General features: G+C 46.5%; 1 protein-coding gene across 1 annotated transcript in view; it reads left to right on the forward strand.

Annotated features, from left to right (window-relative positions):
• The window catches only part of LOC124613813 (uncharacterized protein KIAA1755 homolog), a 147,864-nt gene that overhangs the window by 83,911 nt on the left and 43,038 nt on the right, over nucleotides 1-20,915 (forward strand). The window contains exon 2 of the mRNA XM_047142535.1: nucleotides 8,872-8,973. Within this exon, the coding sequence (XP_046998491.1) occupies nucleotides 8,872-8,973 (102 nt within the window). The remainder of the gene's footprint in view (nucleotides 1-8,871; nucleotides 8,974-20,915) is intronic.

Genomic DNA, 20,915 nt, shown 5'->3' on the forward strand with positions numbered 1-20,915 from the left:
CGGAAAGTGAATGGAACTTTCGCTACAATATGGCACCTAAATCACATATTTACTTCGTCTCAGTAAAATTCTACGATTAAGTGTAATTTCGAAGTACTTTTAGAATCGTCTTATATAAAAACGGGTGATTTAAGGCTCTTCTTTTGTTTATTACTAATGTTGAATCCCTACAGAAAGTGGAATATTCATAACAGCATTGCCTTTTCTTTATACTGATTACGAAAGTGTTAAATAAGAGAATAAATTGTTCTTGTGTCAAATCCCAAGTCTTTTCTGAATGAGTTACCATAGTTCACTTTGATAGAGACGATACTGTTAACTATGAATTTCGCGAGGAGCTGTATGATTTGGGATGAACACGATTGAATTTCTGGGCATGTGACGAACGGCCTACACTGAATCGCGAAAAGCCAGTACACATCGTTCTGACAATTCTTGTCTGGAAATTCGCGGTTCATTTCTGAGCGATTTAACCATAGTAATTGTCAAAACTTATCGAAGTAAGAGAAGAACCGAATGAAGCCGAGACAGGCCGAGCGTCGGCCTGCACGAGACCCGAACACCCGGCGTGCGTGCGGTTTGGCAGGTCGTGGCTGGCCCAGCTATAGAGTGGAGTGTTGTGATACGTCGGGTTTTCTTGGCTGAGCTTCCGGAAGCACACCGTTGACATGTCTGTCCTCAGGGGCGCTAGCTGCGCAAGCCATTGACGTACGGGGCGGCAAGAGTATGGTCCTTCTGAATCCTCGATTCCGTATTTGAGTTCGTATGACAGCCAAGGGGTCCTGGGACGATGAACCGCGTCTCAATAGGGCACGATCCTGCCGACAGATGCTGTAGACATTCCTCCTCCTTACACGAGCAGCCATCATTCAGACGTGTTTTCTCAATGTGAGAAACCAGCTGTGTGAACTTTCCCAATATACAGAATCTTGGCGGCACTACCTATACCTATCCTGTGGCGTTGCGCTGGAATGCCAATCGCCTGTGTTTTCGAGCGCACCAATTTGACAATTGTTGCATGCCGTCTACATAGTGCCCTCTTACAGTGGACGGCAGCGTATTATGTTGTAGAGACTTTTCCGTGCTCCGCAGCCTACACGCAAGAGAAAGGCAGAATATTTCCTACGATGCACAAGCTGTCGCGCACGCAGTGCGCCTCAGTTGGAGCTACTGGGTTTCGGCAAGCCCTCGCTGTGTGCATCCGGTACCTCCGAGTTCCAGGTAGCCCTCGGAGTATTCGCGACGCTCTCCCGTTTCTGTCATTCAGCGCGCCGCCCCTGTGCGGGTCCCAGAGAAACGGAACACCCGTAACGGGAGACAGGATGCGGGCCGCCGGACCACCCTCGGCTGTTAGGGTCGGCGATCCAAGCACTTCGTTCACACACAGCTGATAGCGGCTGTCGCAGCACCTGTTGGACCTAACCTTTCTTTTTTTTTTTTTTTTTTTTTTTTGGACTACCCCTAAACCTCTTTCAGCATTTCGTCGCTCGGAAACTAGTGTTTCAGCAAGGAAAATATCGCTATGAACTTACAAGAGGTAGTCTTTAAGCCTAGTGTGGATTAGTATATGCATGGCGAATCTAAGCTGTACTTAAAAACTCTCAGACGTTATGCTGAGCAATGGCAATGGAAATGAGCGTTTGGCGTCATTGGCCGGGAGGCCCCTTACGGGGCAGGTCCGGCCGCCTTGGTGCAGGTCTTATCACATTCGACGCCACGTTGGGCGACCTGCGCGCCGGATGGGGATGAAATGATGATGAAGCCAGCACAACACCCAATCCCTGAGCGGAGAAAATCCCCGCCCCATCCGGGAATCGAACTCGGGCCCCTAGGACGGCAATCCGTCACGCTGACCACTTTTTTCTTTTTTTTTTTAATTCCATTTTGTTCGTTGCATCTGCTCCGGGCGGACGTCGTAAGACACCCGTTTAAGTTCGTCGTTGAACCATTAACTCAGTTCTTTTATTACAGAAGACAGCTAACCCTCTGACCGAACACGCTGACCTACCGTGCCGGCTATCACTCAGCTATCTGGGCGCACATGCTGAGCAATAGTCAGGTTCATGTTGGGTAGGTAGTTTATGTAGACGCGCAGTGGAAAGTTCGTTTATATGGGACGGACTTATTGTGCTATCCAGCTGGAATAGGCGATTTATATTAATTACGCTTATTAACTACAATACTTTACAAAATTTCCTGAATTCGTAGGCAGTCGCCGTACCCGTTAAGCATTCAGTGGTTATAGTTCCATTGGTCTAAATATGTTTTGAAGAAGAATTCTGCCTTAACAAACACAGTTTTCTTAATTTGCCACCCTTAAAAGATTCATTAAAGACTCATCATTGTCAATGGGTTTTAAATCGAAACCCTTAACTGCAGACAGGTGTTGTTGATATACATCAATTGCGACAACTGAAAATGTGTGCCCCGACCGGGACTCGAACCCGGGATCTCCTGCTTACATGGCAGACGCTCTATCCATCTTTTTTTTTTTTTTTTTCCGACCCAGCCGGGAATCGAACCCTGGCTCTTTTTTTTTTTTAGTAAAGATATTTTTTTTTTCTTTTTTTTTTTTTGAAAAAAAAAATCCGTATTCCAAGCGGATGGTTTTATCTTTTTTTTTGGGAGCAGGAAGGCAGGGTAAACAAACAATCTTTATTCGTACAATTGTACTATCTTAGGGATAAGAAAAGGATCGAGACAGCAAAAACAAAGCAAAAACAATTTGGAAACCAGAAAATCAACGTAAAGGCCGCCCTTTTTTGTTTGTGTAACATGAAGAAAGTAAATGACAATCCTAGTCACGGGCGGGAGTGAAAATGAAGTTATCATCTGCATCACAATCCCTGCAGCACGCGGTGTCGCATCATAAATCTGGCAGACAGCCATATAATCTTGACCATTTCTGCCTTTGTGGGCGGCATATATTCATGTATTTCTCCTGCGTCGACCATGTAGGGGCCCGTTGTCTTCTCAGTGTGCTGTATGCCAATATAACTGAGCCGCGCAGTATTGTTTCTAGTCGTTCTGCTGCAGGAGTCTTCTCAGTTCTGGGACACCCCAGCTGTCGGGCGGATTGTGAAAAACACTTCCTAAAAAATTGGAAAAGTAAGTCCTGTATTTCGTATGACTCCGTATGAGCTCGTGTTGTTCTTGTAAATACATCCAATAATCTATCACGGACTTAATATCGTACGAATACAAATATTTCGTCGCATGTCCAGCGATCCAATTGACCGCATACGTCTTTTGTTTGGGAAAAAAGGTCTTGTCCGGTAGAAAAAGTACATCCGATGTGATTTCTGTGTAGTTAGTGCGCCGAAGGAAGGCCAATATTCGACGCGTCAGCATCCAGACGTCCCTCGCTGCGCCACACACTAAACCATGTTCTTCCGTTGCTAACAGGCCACAGTTTGTGCAAAGAGGAGAATCGACCATATGAATTGTATGTAATCGACTCCTGGTCACAAGTTTACGGTTTATAAGAATGTACCACATCGATCTCGCTGCTGTTGACAGCAATGGAGTATGCACTGCACACTAAATGTGGTTCCACGTTCTCGACGGGTATTTGAATTCCATTACGTTGCGGGCATGGTGATCCATCAAGCACCTATAGATCTCCCGAGTCGTGGGTATTCTCGTCGAAGGTACTTTCAGACGAACATAACTGTAATCAACCAGAAATGAGGCAATGTGTGCAAGAGCAGGCGAAATATTGCCCACCGCAATAGGGGGTTCGTACGAAGGCGGAACAAGTACTTCTATCAGAGCTGACGTAATGGTGTGCTTTCGTTGTTGCCAATTTCGTATCATCGCTCGCATGTAAAGCGCCAGAGCTTTGTTTCGCACGTTTGTGAGGTTGAGGCCACCGTTCCGGAAGTGCAGCGTTAACGTGTCATATGTGATCTTAAACAACATCCCAGTACTAACATAGTAACCAAAGGCAGCCATGAGGCGGTCTGCAATACCCTTCGGTATTGGTAGGATCTGCGCTAAATGGGGCAGACGTGACGCTATGTGAACGTTAGTGTATGCCACACGCTGGATCATGTCAAAGGCTCTCAATGCGTTGTTCCGTATCGCCAGACGAACATTTTGCAGAAGCCGCCGAGAACTCGCCGCCGCTGACCGCCGTAGTGAGCGGGTAAATGTGATCCCCAGACATCTCAGCGATTCCACCGTCTGAAACGGTCCCGGTATGTCTTCCAGACCCCGTCCAATGTGCATAATTTTGGATTTCGTCATGTTAATGACACTGCCTGCTGCCGTCCCGTAAGAGTCTAGATATTCAACAGCCTGATGCACTTCATGACCTGATCTGACAAGAAGGATCAGGTCGTCCGCATATGCACGACAAACGAAAGAGTTCTCATTAAGCGCTATCCCAGTAAGTGAGCGCCTCATAACACACATCAGCGGCTCAAGCGCTATCGCAAACAGCATCATGGAGAGTGGGCACCCTTGTCGGACGGAGCTGTTAATAGGAACCGAGCCCGCTTCCCGACCGTTTACAATCACCTTCGACGTAGCCCCTCGTATTAGCCTCATAATGATGGAGATGAAAACAGGTGGAATCTCCATTCGGCTCATGACTGACGCCAAGAAGTCATGGTTTATCCTGTCGAACGCACGGTCGAAGTCCACAGATATCATCGCTGCTCGCATTTTACAAGTTTCCGCAAGGGCGATAACGTCACGGTATTCACTTAACGCCGAGGAGATGTTGCTTCGCACCCCTAGGCAAGCCTGATCAGGGGATATTGTCCTGGATATCGCCAGCTTGAGACGAGACGCTAGTAGCCGTGCAAAAATCTTATAATCGGTGTTTAGCATAGTGAGAGGCCGATATTGAGTAACACTACGACTCCTCTCCATCTTCGGGATGGGAAGAAGAAAGCCCGTCACAAAATCCGACTGTAGGCGCATGTTCGGACTCATCGCCTCATTGTACATCGACACCAACTGTGGCATCATCATGTCCACGAATTCTCGATAAAACTCTTGCGTAATCCCATCTGGCCCCGGTGATTTATGGGCCGCTCCTTTTGTGAGTGCCACCTTTATATCGTCTTCTGTGAGTGGCTCCATAAGCGCTGCCTTATCCGTCTCTGTCAGTGTCGTTTGCAGATGTTGCAGTATCTCTTCCCCTACCTGACGGTCCGTCGGTGTACCGGCATAGAGATGGCGGAAATGCTCTAAAAATTCATTTGCAATGTCCTGTTGTGTTGTCAGTTGACGGCCATCTAAACCGTGGAGCACTGTTACCAATGCCCGGCGGTAACGCTTATGTTCCCGCGACACATGGTGCATCGAGGTACGTTCCCCAGTGATGGTGTCAAGACATCTTGCCCGTATTGGGATGCCACCCAGTCGTCGTCGCGTGATCGATAGGATTTGTGCCTTGTCACGATGAACTTCCGCATGATGTTCTGCAGACGGCACCTGGAAGGACAGCTCACGAAGCATGGTGTAATAATAATCAAGAGTGTCTCTCTGCCATCTCGCCTTATCCCGACCATACTGTATTAGAGCTCTTCTTATTGCCGGCTTAGTGCACTCGAGCCACCATTAAAGCACGTAGGTATACGTTGGTAGACGGCGTTGACATGTGGTCCATACCTCCTCGACTCTCTGACGACATTCGGGGTCCGCCAAAAGGGACGAATTGAGCTTCCATGTCCCGCGGCTTCTCCACACACTTTGCCTAGGGAGTGACATGGTACAAATGTAAGCCAGATGATCAGTAAATGCCGCAGGCCATCGTTCCGCGTCGACCACCTTATCCTGTAGGCCAACCGAAACATATATTCGATCGAGTCTGCTCGCCGAGTGACTGGTAAAAAAAGTATATCCCTCACGGTTACTATGAATCATGTCCCAGGTGTCGCTTAACTCCAGATCCCGGCATAGCACATGCAATTCACGACAAGTATTGTAATGTGGTGTCTGGTCTTTTTGGGCTAAAACACAATTGAAGTCACCACCTATAATGAAATGATCGAATCTGCCGGTAAATAAGGGCACAATCTCTTCCGAATAATATCTCGCACGCGCCCGTCTGTTGTCTGTGCCGGAAGGGGCATAAACATTGAGAATGCGAATACCATTAACAGTTATCGCCAGTCCTCGTGCCGAAGGCAGATAAGCCAGGTCTCGGACCGGAATCCCGTCCCGGACCAATATCGCCGTTCCACTGTCGTTGTTCGAGTGCGGCGAGGTGTAGGAGATGTATCCATGTACGTCCTGGAACTCAGGAATGTAAATTTCCTGCACCATCAGTATATCCACATCCGACGCGTATATCATGTCCCTAAACAACTGCTGTTTCACGGGCGATCTAATGGTATTTACATTCACTGTCCCTATTCTGTATGCCTGGGGTCGAGTAGCTGTCATCTCCACATGATGTTAAAATGACAAAATTTCACGTTGTCGATAGTCCCGTTGCACATCCGCCGAGGGTCGCCCGAGGAACGTGTCCCTGCGGCATTAGGTTTCTTGAGATGCGGACGGATGCAAGGCCCCACCAATAGAATGGTCCGCATCGGTGATGTCGTCGTCCTGCTCATACCAGCTGATACTATTGGTGTGCTCCAAATTTTCCTGTGCGGCATTGTTGTGTGACATCTGTTGTTCTTTCGCAGCTGTAGACTCCACCGCCGAAGGGGTAGCAGGCCCCTGAGCGGATGCGTCGTCTGAACGATATGACATCATTTCACTGTCCGAATTCATATGATCTGCGACATCCGAAGCTTGTGGTTCCATGTCAGACAGGTCCATAGTGTTAGACTCGTCTGGGCTCCCTAGAAGAGAAGGGAGCGTCTCCGCAGAGTTTAGTCGGCGCTTCTTGCGGCGCTTTGGCGAGCGTTGTTTGCGGGCCCTAACCTCGGCCTCTGGTGTTGGCGCATCTTGCATCTCCTGCGTTCCCGCCGCCGCCACAATCCCCTGGGGCCGTTCCACTTCAGCTTCCATGCCTATTGTGATGCTCTCATCCTCTTTCTGCGCCACCTGTAGTGTCTCAGATTGGAGGTTGGTCTGAGCCATTCCTTCTTCAGTGGCGTCCGAAGGCGCCTCAATCAACTGTGGCGTCGGTTCGATGGTGCGCTCCGACCTCGGCGTCACCTCCCCGCGAAGTGCCGTCACGTAAGTCATCGGCAGTGACGTTGGTGTGGTCGGATTCTGGAAGTCTCCGCTGGGGAGTTGCACGAGTCTCCTCTGCATACACGCTGATCGAAGATGTCCTTCACCACCACACCCGGAGCATGTCCTGGGCTGTCCATCATAGATGACAATAGCTCTACAGCCGCCGATGTTTATGTACGATGGCACATGTTTTGTAAGGGCAATTCGCACCTGTCGGACACCATTGAGCACTGGATACGTGCTAAAACTTGCCCAGCGTTCGGCCGTATGACTAATAACTCTGCCATATGGCTGGAGTGATTCAGTGACCAATGATTCGGGTACCTCGAAAGGCAGCTCGAAGATTCGAATCGTACGCACGCCCAGGCCCGAATGAGCGACTAAAACTTCGCCAATATGACCATCGGAGTGTCGGAACTGGAATCCTCGTTTGGCGGCTTCAATGATCCTATCACATGCTGCGTCGTCAATCATCTTCACGTAAAGAGTGCTGCTCACGATTGATAAATGAATTCCAATAATCTCCGTGTAATTAAGATGCACTTCGTCCCTCAAGAAACGTTCGATTTCGAAAGCCTTCGGTCTTGCATACTCGTTACAGAACGTGAACTGTATCGTGGTTTTTCGGAAATTGTGTGCCATTGCGTTCGATTTAAACAGTAACACACGCGAGTGACGACGGTGTAAACACCGCTTCTTCCGCGACCGTTCGCAGCCGAGACGTAAACAAGTCCGAGCTGCTCCGCGGCGAAAGGCGGACTGAGCCACCGAGGGGACAGAGGATAGTACGACTGCAGGGACCTATCCCTTGCACGCTTCCCGTGAGACCCACATTCCCAACTGTCCAAAACCTACATTCGTAGTGTTCCTAATAGATATTTGCCCATTCACTCATTACATGTAAGAAGGAGGTCCCGGATTCGCGTCCCGGTCGGGGCAGACGTTTTCAGCTGTCTCCATTGAGGTATATCCACAACACCTGTCGACAGCTAAGGGTTTCGACTTAATTATCCTTTCATTCTTTCTCCTGCTTACATGGCAGACGCTCTATCCATCTGAGCCACCGTGGGCACAGATGAATAGCGCGACTGCAGGGACTTATCCCTTGCACGGTTCCCGTGAGACCCACATTCCCAACTGTCCACAACTTACATTCGTAGTGTTCCTAATAGACATTTGCCCATTCACTCATTACATGTAAGCAGGAGATCCCGCGATCGAGTCCCGGTCGGGGCACACATTTCAGCTGTCCCCATTGATTAATATCAACAACACCTGTCGGCAGCTAAGGGTTTCGATTTAAGTATCCTTTCATTCTAGAGAAGCTGCACGGGCATCAATGGTATCTGTTCTTTCGGGAACAGATACTACTTCATACAGTTAAAGGCTACCCGGCCATTCACCTCCTGCGCACGTTTTGCCCCAACTCTTACGGGACTCATCAGCTTAGTATGTCGCGAGTAATGAGTGAATGGGCAAATATCTAGTAGGAACATTATGAATCCATTCCTTTTTGCCTACATTGCTTGAAAGCAAAATATTACCGCGAAAATATCGAAACTTAGATTTCTTTGTATTATTCTTACTTAACGAATGTAAACCGATGTTACGGTACTTACAAAGACAAAATTTTATGTGTAAACTGTTCATTTCTCTGTTCATTATTTGCAATGTCACGGAAATATCTTGTTCACAGCTCTTATGATTTGACTTGTGTGTTGGCAGGTTCTACCAGCACTGACGAAGAGTGTTGCCCCCTGGTGGCCACACCGAGAAGCATCACTGAAGTCCCCGACCGCCTCCTGATGGCGGGAATCACCCTACCAGGTGAGCTTCCGCAAACCATTATATCGGCGCTGGTGACTGATTATGAACGGAATGACTGGGCTGTTCCCACCGCTGTTCGTTCATTTTACCGGCACTGTTTAATAGGTTCAGTAGTTCTTTATGAAACTGTTTATATTAAGGCAAATATCAACTGTTTCCGGTGTGTCAATGCTTTTCCTTTCGTCTGATGCATGATGTGAGTCCCAAATACGGTAGAGGAGTTCCAATTCGAACAATATCTGTGCATCAGAATATGATTGTTAGACTTCTGTTTCAACTTCTGTGTCTAAATGATGGAAAATAAAATTTGCATTACAACGAAAATACGAGTACGAGTAAAATGGAAATCGTGAAAGATCACTAACATTCCTAAAAGTTCTACTATTGATTTCGCAGTTGGCGGGAGTTGTCCTTGAAATGACCAAAAGTCGACAGCCTGTTGTTGCATAACAGAAAATGAAGCTGTGTCTGTGCTAACACTACTGCTGTTCTGTCGACTTGCGCCGCGTTGGAACAGCGACCAGTGGTACGTTTTCTGAGAAGTGAAGTTGTAGAGTGGTCACCGCGGATATGCATACTCTGAAAGTGAACCGCAACCATCTTTCGACTGAAGTAACGCCACCGGCTTGGCGTTTTCCTTTAAGAGCAAATGCTTTGCTCTTCTTGGTCTAACCTACACCGTTACAACAGCATTGTAAATAGAATGAGCAGGACGAAATGGTTTTCCTTGCACTGTTTTAAGGATATAAAAAAACTTTTCTACGTTGATCTTGTTAGTAGCTGGTCTCTAGCCATTGCTTTCGGCTTCCTAAGGCTAATATTAAGGTGCTGCCCATGTGTGTCATGTCCGACTATTTGTTAAAGCGACGCCCTATTTGGTTCCACTCTATAAAATGGAATGCTGATGTGCCTAGATCGTTCTCTGTAAATCCAATAAAATGGCTTTTCCTTTTCAAAAACATAATCAATGACGCCTTGTTCAAGTTTATTGGGCGCACTTTATATGTCTTCTATAATTAAATGCCGGCCGCGGTGGCCGTGCGGTTCTGGCGCTGCAGTCCGGAACCGCGAGGCTGCTACGGTCGCAGGTTCGAATCCTGCCTCGGGCATGGGTGTGTGTGATGTCCTTAGGTTAGTTAGGTTTAAGTAGTTCTAAGTTCTAGGGGACTTATGACCTAAGATGTTGAGTCCCATAGTGCTCAGAGCCATATAATTAAATTTTTCTTAAGGCATATGGGCCTCAACGTTATCTACGATAATGATGGACGCTGGGGAAATGAATTTTTGCTATAGCTGGGACTTGAACCCCGATCTTCTGCTTACTAGGCAGATGTGTTTGCCATTACACCACTATACCAGTATAGGTAACACACCTGTACGGACTGCCGTACTCCCATGCCCTCCGTAACACAAACTTCAATTCACAAATGTGTGAATTCCTAAGGGACCAAACTGCTGAGGTCATCGGTCCCTTCGATTCACGCCTTCCACATATTTTTCACTTCTTAAATTGTTAGTATTGCTGGGGCTCTCTGATACTGGAATAACATCCCAGGTTTCTACATAATGGGGAATTCCTACCTGTACCTCAGGTGTAGATGATCTATAGAGCTTATATAATTAAATTTTGCTTGAGACATGTAAGTCTCAACTTTATCAGTGAGTATGGCAGAAGCTGAAGAAATTTTTGAAATTTATTCTAAAGCTGGGACTTGATCCCACATCTCCTGCTTACTTGGTAAATGTGTTAGCGGCTACACCACTGTCAATGCAGATAACACAGCTGTAAGGATTACCCTAGTGTTTGTGTTAGGGAGGACATAGGACTAGGGTAGTCCATGCAACTGTGCTACTGTACTACCATGGTGGTGTAATGGCAAACACATCTGCCAAGTAAGCAGAAGGGATGGGTTCAAGTTCCGGCTAGAGCACAAATTTTAGTTCACTTCTTCAGCTTCTGTCAGTATTGTACTCTGTACAAGCTTCCCATAATCCTTTACCATCTACAGCGTCTCTTTTTTTCCTAGGACTCCTCTTTCCAGCGCATTACGTGGAACATGAAATTTCTGTACTGCTGTAGAAGAAGTCTTATTATCATTCTTTACTTCCTCAATCCCATTTTACATCGCAATGGGACTTACCATGCTGCTGTGATTTCTCGACATAATTTACAGGCCTCTTTATGCCCCAATATCTGCAACAGCCCGTTTTCAATCGCATTTTTCTAGTAGCCGAAAAATGGTTTTAAATAACATTTGCCGGGCGCTGTGGCCGAGCGGTTCTAGGCGCTTCAGTCCGGAACCGCGCTGCTGCTACGGTCGCAGGTTCGAATCCTACCTCGGGCATGGATGTGTGTGATGTCCTTAGGTTAGTTAGGTTTAAGTAGTTCTAAGTTGTAGTGGACTGATGACCTCAGATGGTAAGTCCCATAGTGCTTAGAGCCATTTGAACCGTTTTGAAATAACATTTGTTAATTAATTCAAAATCGTCACAGAGTGACAGAACGACGGATGGTAGCTTTGTTTGTTACAGAATGTAGAAGCCAGTCTGTAGTATTATGTAATTTGTACGGGAGTAACTATGTCTTACTGGGATAAACAGATTAAAAATGAACTGTTGGGGAAAACGGCCACCCTGGTCACTTTTCACGACAAGTAATCGTATCGGCATTGGTGGTTCACAGATAAAACTGTCAAATCGAAAAAAACAACAAGAAACAACGTTTTTAAGCCAAAATATGTTGTTCGAACACTGATAATGTAAGAAAAATATTACTCTACGTGTAAGTGAGTTAACAAGAATAATAGTATAAATGACTTATCTTACATGAGACGACTGAAAACTGGAACAGTTTTTACGAAAAGATAACCGAACAAGCTTGCTCTTTCAAACTCACTGACAACCTTCATCTACATCCATACTCCGCAAGCTACCTGACGGTGTGTGGCGGAGAGTACTTTGAGTACCTTTATCGGCTCTCCCTTCTATTCCAGTCTCGTATTGTTCGTGGAATGAAAGATTGTCGGTATGCCTGTGTGTGGGCTCTAATCTCTCTGATTTTATCCTCATGGTCTCTTCGCGAGATATACGTAGGAGGGAGCAATATACTGCTTGACTCCTCGGTGAAAGTATGTTCTCGAAACTTCAACAAAAGTCCGTACCGAGCTACTGAGCGTCTCTCCTGCAGAGTCTTGAACTGGAGTTTATCTATCATCCCCGTAACGCTTTTGCGATTACTAAATGATCCTGTAACGAAGCGCGCTGCTCTCCGTTGCATCTTCTCTCTCTCTTCTATCAACCCTATCTGGTACGGATCCCACACTGGTGAGCAATATTCAAGCAGTGGGCGAACAAGTGTATTGTAACCTACTTCCTTTGTTTTCGGAATGCATTTCCTTAGGATTTTTCCTATGAATTTCAGTGTGGCATCTGCTTTACCGACGATCAACTTTATATGATAATTCCATTTTAAATCATTCCTAATGCCTACTCCCAGATAATTTATGGAATTAACTGCTTCCAGTTGCTGACCTTCTATATTGTAGCTAAATGATAAAGGATCCTTCTTTCTATGTATTCGCAGCACATTACACTGGTCTACATTGAGATTCAATTGCCATTCCCTGCGCCATGCGTCAATTCGTTGCAGATTCCCCTGCATTTCAGTACAATTTTCTATTGCTACAACTTCTCGATATACTATAGCATCATCCGTAAAAAGAGCCTCAGTGAACTTCCGATGTCATCCAGAAGGTCATTTATGTATATTGTGAATAGCAACGGTCCTACGACACTCCCATGCGGCACACCTGAAATCACTCTTACTTCGGAAGACTTCTCTCCATTGAGAATGACATGCTGCGTTCTGTTATCTAGCAACTCTTCAATCTAATCACACAATTGGTCTTGATAGTCCATATGCTCTTTGTTCATTAAACTACTGTGGGGAACTGTATCGAACGCCTTGTGGAAGTCAAGAAACACGGCATCTAGCTGGGAACCCGTGTCTATGGCCCTCTGAGTCTCGTGGACGAATAGCACGGGCTGGGTTTCACACGATCGTCTGTTTCGAAACCCATGCTGATTCCTACAGAGTAGATTTCTGGTCTCCAGAAATGTCATTATACTCGAACATAATACGTGTTCCAAAATTCTACGTGTATGTCAGAATTAGTCTGATTACTTCTCGACGGCAGCAGTTCTGTCCAGGGCAAAACGTACGCAGTGGGCACTTTTCCCGCGCTGGCCACTTTACCGCACCTTCTCCCCTACCTAATCTGAGCTTGGGCTCCGTCTGTAATGACCTCTTCGACGAGGAGCTGTTGAACACTCATCTTCCTTCGCTCTTCGTAGAGACTTCCCTACAACAGAGTAAAACGGCAGTGGCTTGTACTTTCCTACAGCAGAGTGAAACGGCAGCGGCTTGTACCACACGCGCTTGTTGCGTACCGAGACGTGAGCAGATTTGCCTGGAATGGGGAGTGGGTCCTCGTGTAACACGGGAGGTGGTACCCGGTGGCGCCGCGTGGGACACAAGCGCTAATGGCGGGCTCGCGTGCCGGCCGCACCAGAGTATGAACCGTGGACGGGCGGTACGGCCGCCCCTCTCGCCTGCACGTCTCCATTGTCTGCGTCTGCCCGCCATCGACTGCGGGGCGCCTGGGAGAAACGCCTGCTCCTTTGTGCGGGCGCCGTGCAGACCGACGCCTGGCACGGCTCGTAAAAAACTTTGACACGGTCGTCTCTTACGGCAGTTCCTCGTAGGCGGAAGAGATTCGTTTTTCTGTCATTTCTACCGCAAAGGATGAATTTATTTTGCTACACAGTTTTAACATTGCAACTTCCTGGCAATTTAAAACTGTGTGCCGAACTCGAGTTCGAGTCTCGGTCCGGCACACAGTTTTTATCTGCCAGGTAGTTTCATATCAGCGTGTACCACCGAAAATGCAGGCTGCATGGCACCTGCTACCGATGTACGAGGGCAGTTCAATAAGTAATGCAACACATTTTTTTTCTGAAACAGGGGTTGTTTTATTCAGCATTGAAATACACCAGGTTATTCCCCAATCTTTTAGCTACACAACACTATTTTTCAACGTAATCTCCATTCAATGCTACGGCCTTATGCCACCTTGAAATGAGGGCCTGTATGCCTGCACGGTACCATTCCACTGGTCGATGTCGGAGCCCACGCCGTACTGCATCAATAACTTCTTCATCATCCGCGTAGTGCCTCTCACGGATTGCGTCCTTCATTGGGCCAAACATATGGAAATCCGACGGTGCGAGATCGGGGCTGTAGGTTGAATGAGGAAGAACAGTCCACTGAAGTTTTGTGAGCTCCTCTCGGGCGCGAAGACTTGTGTGAGGTCTTGCGTTGTCGTGAAGAAGGAGAAGTTCGTTCAGATTTTTGTGCCTACGAACACGCTGAAGTCGTTTCTTCAATTTCTGAAGAGTAGCACAATACACTTCAGAGTTGATCGTTTGACCATGGGGAAGGACATGGAACAGAATAACCCCTTCAGCGTCCCAGAAGACTGAAACCATGACTTTACCGGCTGAGGGTATGGCTTTAAACTTTTTCTTGGTAGGGGAGTGGGTGTGGCGCCACTCCATTGATTGCCGTTTTGTTTCAGGTTCGAAGTGATGAACCCATGTTTCATCGCCTGTAACAATCTTTGACAAGAAATTGTCACCCTCAGCCACATGACGAGCAAGCAATTCCGCACAGATGGTTCTCCTTTGCTCTTTATGGTGTTCGGTTAGACAACGAGGGACCCAGCGGGAACAAACCTTTGAATATCCCAACTGGTGAACAATTGTGACAGCACTACCAACAGAGATGTCAAGTTGAGCACTGAGTTGTTTGATGGTGATCCATCGATCATCTCGAACGAGTGTGTTCGCACGCTCCGCCATTGCAGGAGTCACAGCTGTGCACGGCCGGCCCGCACGCGGGAGATCAGACAGTCTTGCTTGACCTTGCGGCGATGATGACACACGCTTTGCCCAACGACTCGCCGTGCTTTTGTCCACTGCCAGATCACCGTAGACGTTCTGCAAGCGCCTATGAATATCTGAGATTCCCTGGTTTTCCGCCAAAAGAAACTCGATCACTGCCCGTTGTTTGCAACGCACATCCGTTACAGACGTCATTTTAACAACTCCGTACAGCGCTGCCACCTGTCGGAAGTCAATGAAACTATACGAGACGAAGCGGGAATGTTTGAAAATATTCCACAAGAAATTTCCGGTTTTTTCAACCAAAATTGGCCGAGAAAAAAAATGTGTTGCATTACTTATTGAACTGCCCTCATATAAATCTTTTTTGAATTGTATGTAAAAATTTGTAATTTAAATGCTTTCCTTTAATAAGTAAGGACATTGCTTCACTGTATGTGTACATTTAGGTAGAAGTCTGTTGACATTTCATTGTATTTATCTGTGAAACTTATAAGCTCTGGGAAGAAGCCAAAGGAATTGTTATTTGCATCGACTAGCAACGATAATAACAGTGCTTGTTTGTTGTAAAATCTTTGGGTGGGGAGTTGTTACGGAGAGCGCGCGTAGAGAGCGGGAGACGGGTTCCAGCGCTTTTAGTGTGCGGAAGTGTGGTGTTAACGCTCTCGCAGTAGAGAGTACAATTTTCGGCGGCATCACGTGCGCGCGCCGGCCAGATGTCTAGTAGCAGGAGTAAGGACAGTTGACGGGCGGAAGAGGCTGTATTAATTACGATTGTCTGTTCCTGTAATTAGCCGTGGCCCCACAATATGCTACCGTCTTCAACGACAGCAGCAGTTGCAGCAACACAGATTCGTCGTCGGCTCCGAGTTTCGTCGCACTCAACAGCACTGAAGTAAGACTGTTCGTTGGTAGAAAGTATTAACGGCTAACCCAGCAGCGCAACTGAATGTGATTTGATTAATGAACTTTATTTAAACAATAATCAGTTACATTCAGGGTTACTGTGTCCTCATCGCCCCCGACATTGTTACGAAGCAGGGTCCTTGTTCCTTTTTTTTCCTTATATGCTAACCGAAGTTCGAGAATCTATCACTGCAAAAAATCCAAATCTAAAGAAAATGCACAAATTAAGAGTGCTGAACTTTTATTTATTTTACATATAGCATGGAGCACATGGCTGTTTGGTTTGGTACGTATTCTAGTATTTAATTCCGTTCAAGTCAGTAAAAAAAGGCTCAGTTGTTCAGACAATAATATGAAATCCACTTTGAAAATTAAGTAACTGCAAAGTAAAAAGTGCTTGCCTGTCTCTAAAGCTCTTTGATGACGTTATGTTGAGGTTTCTGAAAGTCATTGTTCACGTAACGAAGTTCAATACTAACATACAGTTTAAGTAGATATTTTGAAATCATTACTCGACAGCCTTTCTCAAAATTTAATGACAAACTTAACGTAAAAGTGACTTCTCAGTTTTCTTTATCATTACATACTCACTTAAAATTAGTGTCAAAAAACGTGACAACCTTCAGTTGCCACGTCAGTGTTTAATAATAAATATTTCTCTTCCCCATCATCTTGTACAGGATTTTGGATGTAAATCGCCCTAGTGGGCTGGCGACCGTAATTATTTCCTTTTCGTTCATTAGTGTAACTTTTGGATTCATTATCAGTGGTACCCCTTTTCTGTCCAGTGTTGTTCGTAAGTGAATGCACAAAATAACTTTCATTTTTCCAAATTGTAGCCCTGTTCGGTTTAATTACTTTTTATTTTTGGTAGACTTTTGTATCGGAAAGATGGGTTGTACACTTTCCCCATACTTATCGGTATTACTTCTTCAGGAAAGACAGCCTTTATCCAATTAGAAAAATTCCATTAGGTATACACGCGATCCACGGTCATATTTTATATCGCAAGCAGGATAGGTCGATTAGTAAGGGGAAGGTTACAAGCACACACTCCACTGCAGAGTGAAAATCTCATTCTGGAATTTTAACATTTTTCAGTGGTTCAATAATTCACAGATACTTGAAACGTTCACTGTCGGAAAAAAAATCGCAACACCAAAAAACAATTAATGTATGGTAGTGAAATTTAGGGAATACATTTCTCTAGATAACATATTTAAGTAACCAACATTGCAAGATCACAGGTTAATTCAGGTGCGAGGTAATCTCTTGCAAATGTGATATATTGGTATATCAATAACCGGTGTAACAGCCAGAATGTTGAATGCAAGCACGCAAACGTACTTGTTTAGTACAGGTGCCTGATGTCAGTTTGTGGGCTGGAGTTCCATACCTGTTGCGTCTGGTAGGTGAGTACAGAGACGGTTAATGCTGGTTGTAGATGACGCTCCAGTTGTCGTCCGACGATGTGCCATGTGTGCTCGACTGGAGACAGATCTGGTGATCGAGCAGGCCAAGGCAACATGTCGGCACTCTGTAGAGGATGCTGGTTTACAACAGCAGAATGTGGGCGAGCGCTGTTCTTTTGAAAAACACCATCCCTCGAATGTTGTTCATGCCGCAAGGGTAGCCGCGCGGTCTAAGGCGCCTTGCCACGTTTCTGAAATGTTCAAATACACTCCTGGAAATTGAAATAAGAACACCGTGAATTCATTGTCCCAGGAAGGGGAAACTTTATTGACACATTCCTGGGGTCAGATACATCACATGATCACACTGACAGAACCACAGGCACATAGGCACAGGCAACAGAGCATGCACAATGTCGGCACTAGTACAGTGTATATCCACCTTTCGCAGCAATGCAGGCTGCTATTCTCCCATGGAGACGATCGTAGAGATGCTGGATGTAGTCCTGTGGAACGGCTTGCCATGCCATTTCCACCTGGCGCCTCAGTTGGACCAGCGTTCGTGCTGGACGTGCAGACCGCGTGAGACGACGCTTCATCCAGTCCCAAACATGCTCAATGGGGGACAGATCCGCAGATCTTGCTGGCCAGGGTAGTTGACTTACACCTTCTAGAGCACGTTGGGTGGCACGGGATACATGCGGACGTGCATTGTCCTGTTGGAACAGCAAGTTCCCTTGCCGGTCTAGGAATGGTAGAACGATGGGTTCGATGACGGTTTGGATGTACCGTGCACTATTCAGTGTTCCCTCGACGATCACCAGTGGTGTACGGCCAGTGTAGGAGATCGCTCCCCACACCATGATGCCGGGTGTTGGCCCTGTGTGCCTCGGTCGTATGCAGTCCTGATTGTGGCGCTCACCTGCACGGCGCCAAACACGCATACGACCATCATTGGCACCAAGGCAGAAGCGACTCTCATCGCTGAAGACGACACATCTCCATTCGTCCCTCCATTCACGCCTGTCGCGACACCACTGGAGGCGGGCTGCACGATGTTGGGGCGTGAGCGGAAGACGGCCTAACGGTGTGCGGGACCGTAGCCCAGCTTCATGGAGACGGTTGCGAATGGTCCTCGCCGATACCCCAGGAGCAACAGTGTCCCTAATTTGCTGGGAAGTGGCGGTGCGGTCCCCTACGGCACTGCGTAGGATCCTACGGTCTTGGCGTGCATCCGTGCGTCGCTGCTGTCCGGTCCCAGGTCGACGGGCACGTGCACCTTCCGCCGACCACTGGCGACAACATCGATGTACTGTGGAGACCTCACGCCCCACGTGTTGAGCAATTCGGCGGTACGTCCACCCGGCCTCCCGCATGCCCACTATACGCCCTCGCTCAAAGTCCGTCAACTGCACATACGGTTCACGTCCACGCTGTCGCGGCATGCTACCAGTGTTAAAGACTGCGATGGAGCTCCGTATGCCACGGCAAACTGGCTGACACTGACGGCGGCGGTGCACAAATGCTGCGCAGCTAGCGCCATTCGACGGCCAACACCGCGGTTCCTGGTGTGTCCGCTGTGCCGTGCGTGTGATCATTGCTTGTACAGCCCTCTCGCAGTGTCCGGAGCAAGTATGGTGGGTCTGACACACCGGTGTCAATGTGTTCTTTTTTCCATTTCCAGGAGTGTATATGTGAAATCTTATAGGACTTAACTGCTAAGGTCATCAGTCCCTAAGCTTACATACTACTTAACCTAAATTATCCTAAAGACAAACACACACACCGATGCCCCAGGGAGGACTCGAATCTCCACCGGGACCTGACACGGTTCGCGCGGCTACCCCCGTCGGAGGTTCGAATCCTCCATCGGGCGGGAGTATGTGTGTTGTCCTTAGCATATGTTACTTCAAGTTAGACTAAATAGCGTGTAAGCCTAGGGACCGATGACCTCACCAGTTTGGTCCCATAGGAACTTACCACAAAAAAAAATAAAAAAATGTTGCTCCTGAATGTCAACACAACGGGTCGAATCGCCAGACTGACGTACAAATCTGCAGTCTGTGTGCGCTCGCTCTCATACGAAATCGCACAGTTAGTAGCGAGAACTGACACTGGTGAACGTACAAGATAACGCAAGCGAAGTCATTCCATTATACGTGATTCCGTAAATGAGCAGTTACCCAGATAACTGTGAATGTGTGTTTACGAGTCGCCACTGATGTCAGAATGAAGTATTGTTCTGGTTGGTTCACATGTGCCTGAAACGTAAAAGGCTAAATTACGTCGTTATCTAAATGATCTGAAATTTCACCCATGACCTATCCGAACAAGAAATACAATACTACTACAGAACGTTACATGGTATAGTTTACAGCATTCTCGTACCTGTAGAAATGGGGAAACAAGCGAGGAAACACTGACCCCATGACTTACCTTAGAAGACAGGTCAAGGAAAGGCAAATCTGCATTTATAGCGTTTGTAGATTTCGAGAAAGCTTTGGACACTGTTGACTGGAAAACACTCTTTAAATTTCTGACTGTAGTAGCGGTGATAAACAGGGACCGAAAGGTTATTTACAACTTATACAGCAACCAGATGGCAGCAAAAAAAAAAAAAAAAAAAAAAAAAAAAAAAAAAAAAAAAAAAAAAAAAAAAAAAACGGATGGCATAAAAAGAAAGCAGCTGTTGAGAAGGGAATGAAACACGGTTGTAGCTTATGTTATTCAATCTGTACATTGAGCAAGTTGTAAAGGAAAGGAGCTATAAATTTGGGAAGCGAATTAAAGTTCAGGGAGAAGAAATAAGAACGTTGCAGTTTGGCGATGACATTGTAATTCTGTCATACAGAGGAAGGGCTTTGGAAGCACTGTTCAAACGAATGGACGGTGTCTTGAAAGGAGCATAGAAGATAAGCATTAACAAAAGCCAAACAAGGGTAATAGGGATTGTATTCGAATTGAATGAGGCGATGCTGAGAGAATTAGACTAGGAAACGAGACACTAAAACTAGTAGATGAGTTTTGTCATCTGGGCAATAAAAAACGTATGATCGCCAAAGTACACAGGATGTAAAATGTAGACTGGCAGTGGCAAGAAAAGCGTTTCTGAAGAACAGAAATTTGTTGAGAACGAATGTAAATTTAAGTGTTGGGAACTCTTTTCTGAAGCAATTGGTCAGGATTGTAGCCTTGTATGATAGAGAAACGTGGATAATAAGCAATTCAGACAAGAAGACAGCAGAAGCTTTCGAAAAATGGCGTCACAGAAGAATACGGAAGATGAGCAGGAACTGAATAGAATTATGGGGAAAAGAAATTTGTGGAATAACTTGACTAAAAGAAAGGATGAGTTGATAGGAAACATTCTGATTCACCAAGGTATTGCCAGTGTAATACTGGACGTTTGTGTGTGTGTGTGTGTGTGTGTGTGTGTGTGTGTGTGTGTGTGTGTGGAGGGGGTGGGGTGGGAGGGGGGAGCGGTGAAAATTCCAGGAGGAGACCAAGAGACGAGTACCGTTAGCAATTTCAAAGGGGTGTGGGTTGAGGTAGTGATTTGGAAATAAAGAGTCTGGCAGAGGATAGAGTAGCGTGGAGAGCGGCATCAAACCATTCTTCCGACTGAAGACCACAACAACAACAACAACAACATCCTGAGATTGG

This window comes from Schistocerca americana, chromosome 4 (assembly GCF_021461395.2).
Source record: "Schistocerca americana isolate TAMUIC-IGC-003095 chromosome 4, iqSchAmer2.1, whole genome shotgun sequence".
NCBI classification, from domain to species: domain Eukaryota; kingdom Metazoa; phylum Arthropoda; class Insecta; order Orthoptera; family Acrididae; genus Schistocerca; species Schistocerca americana.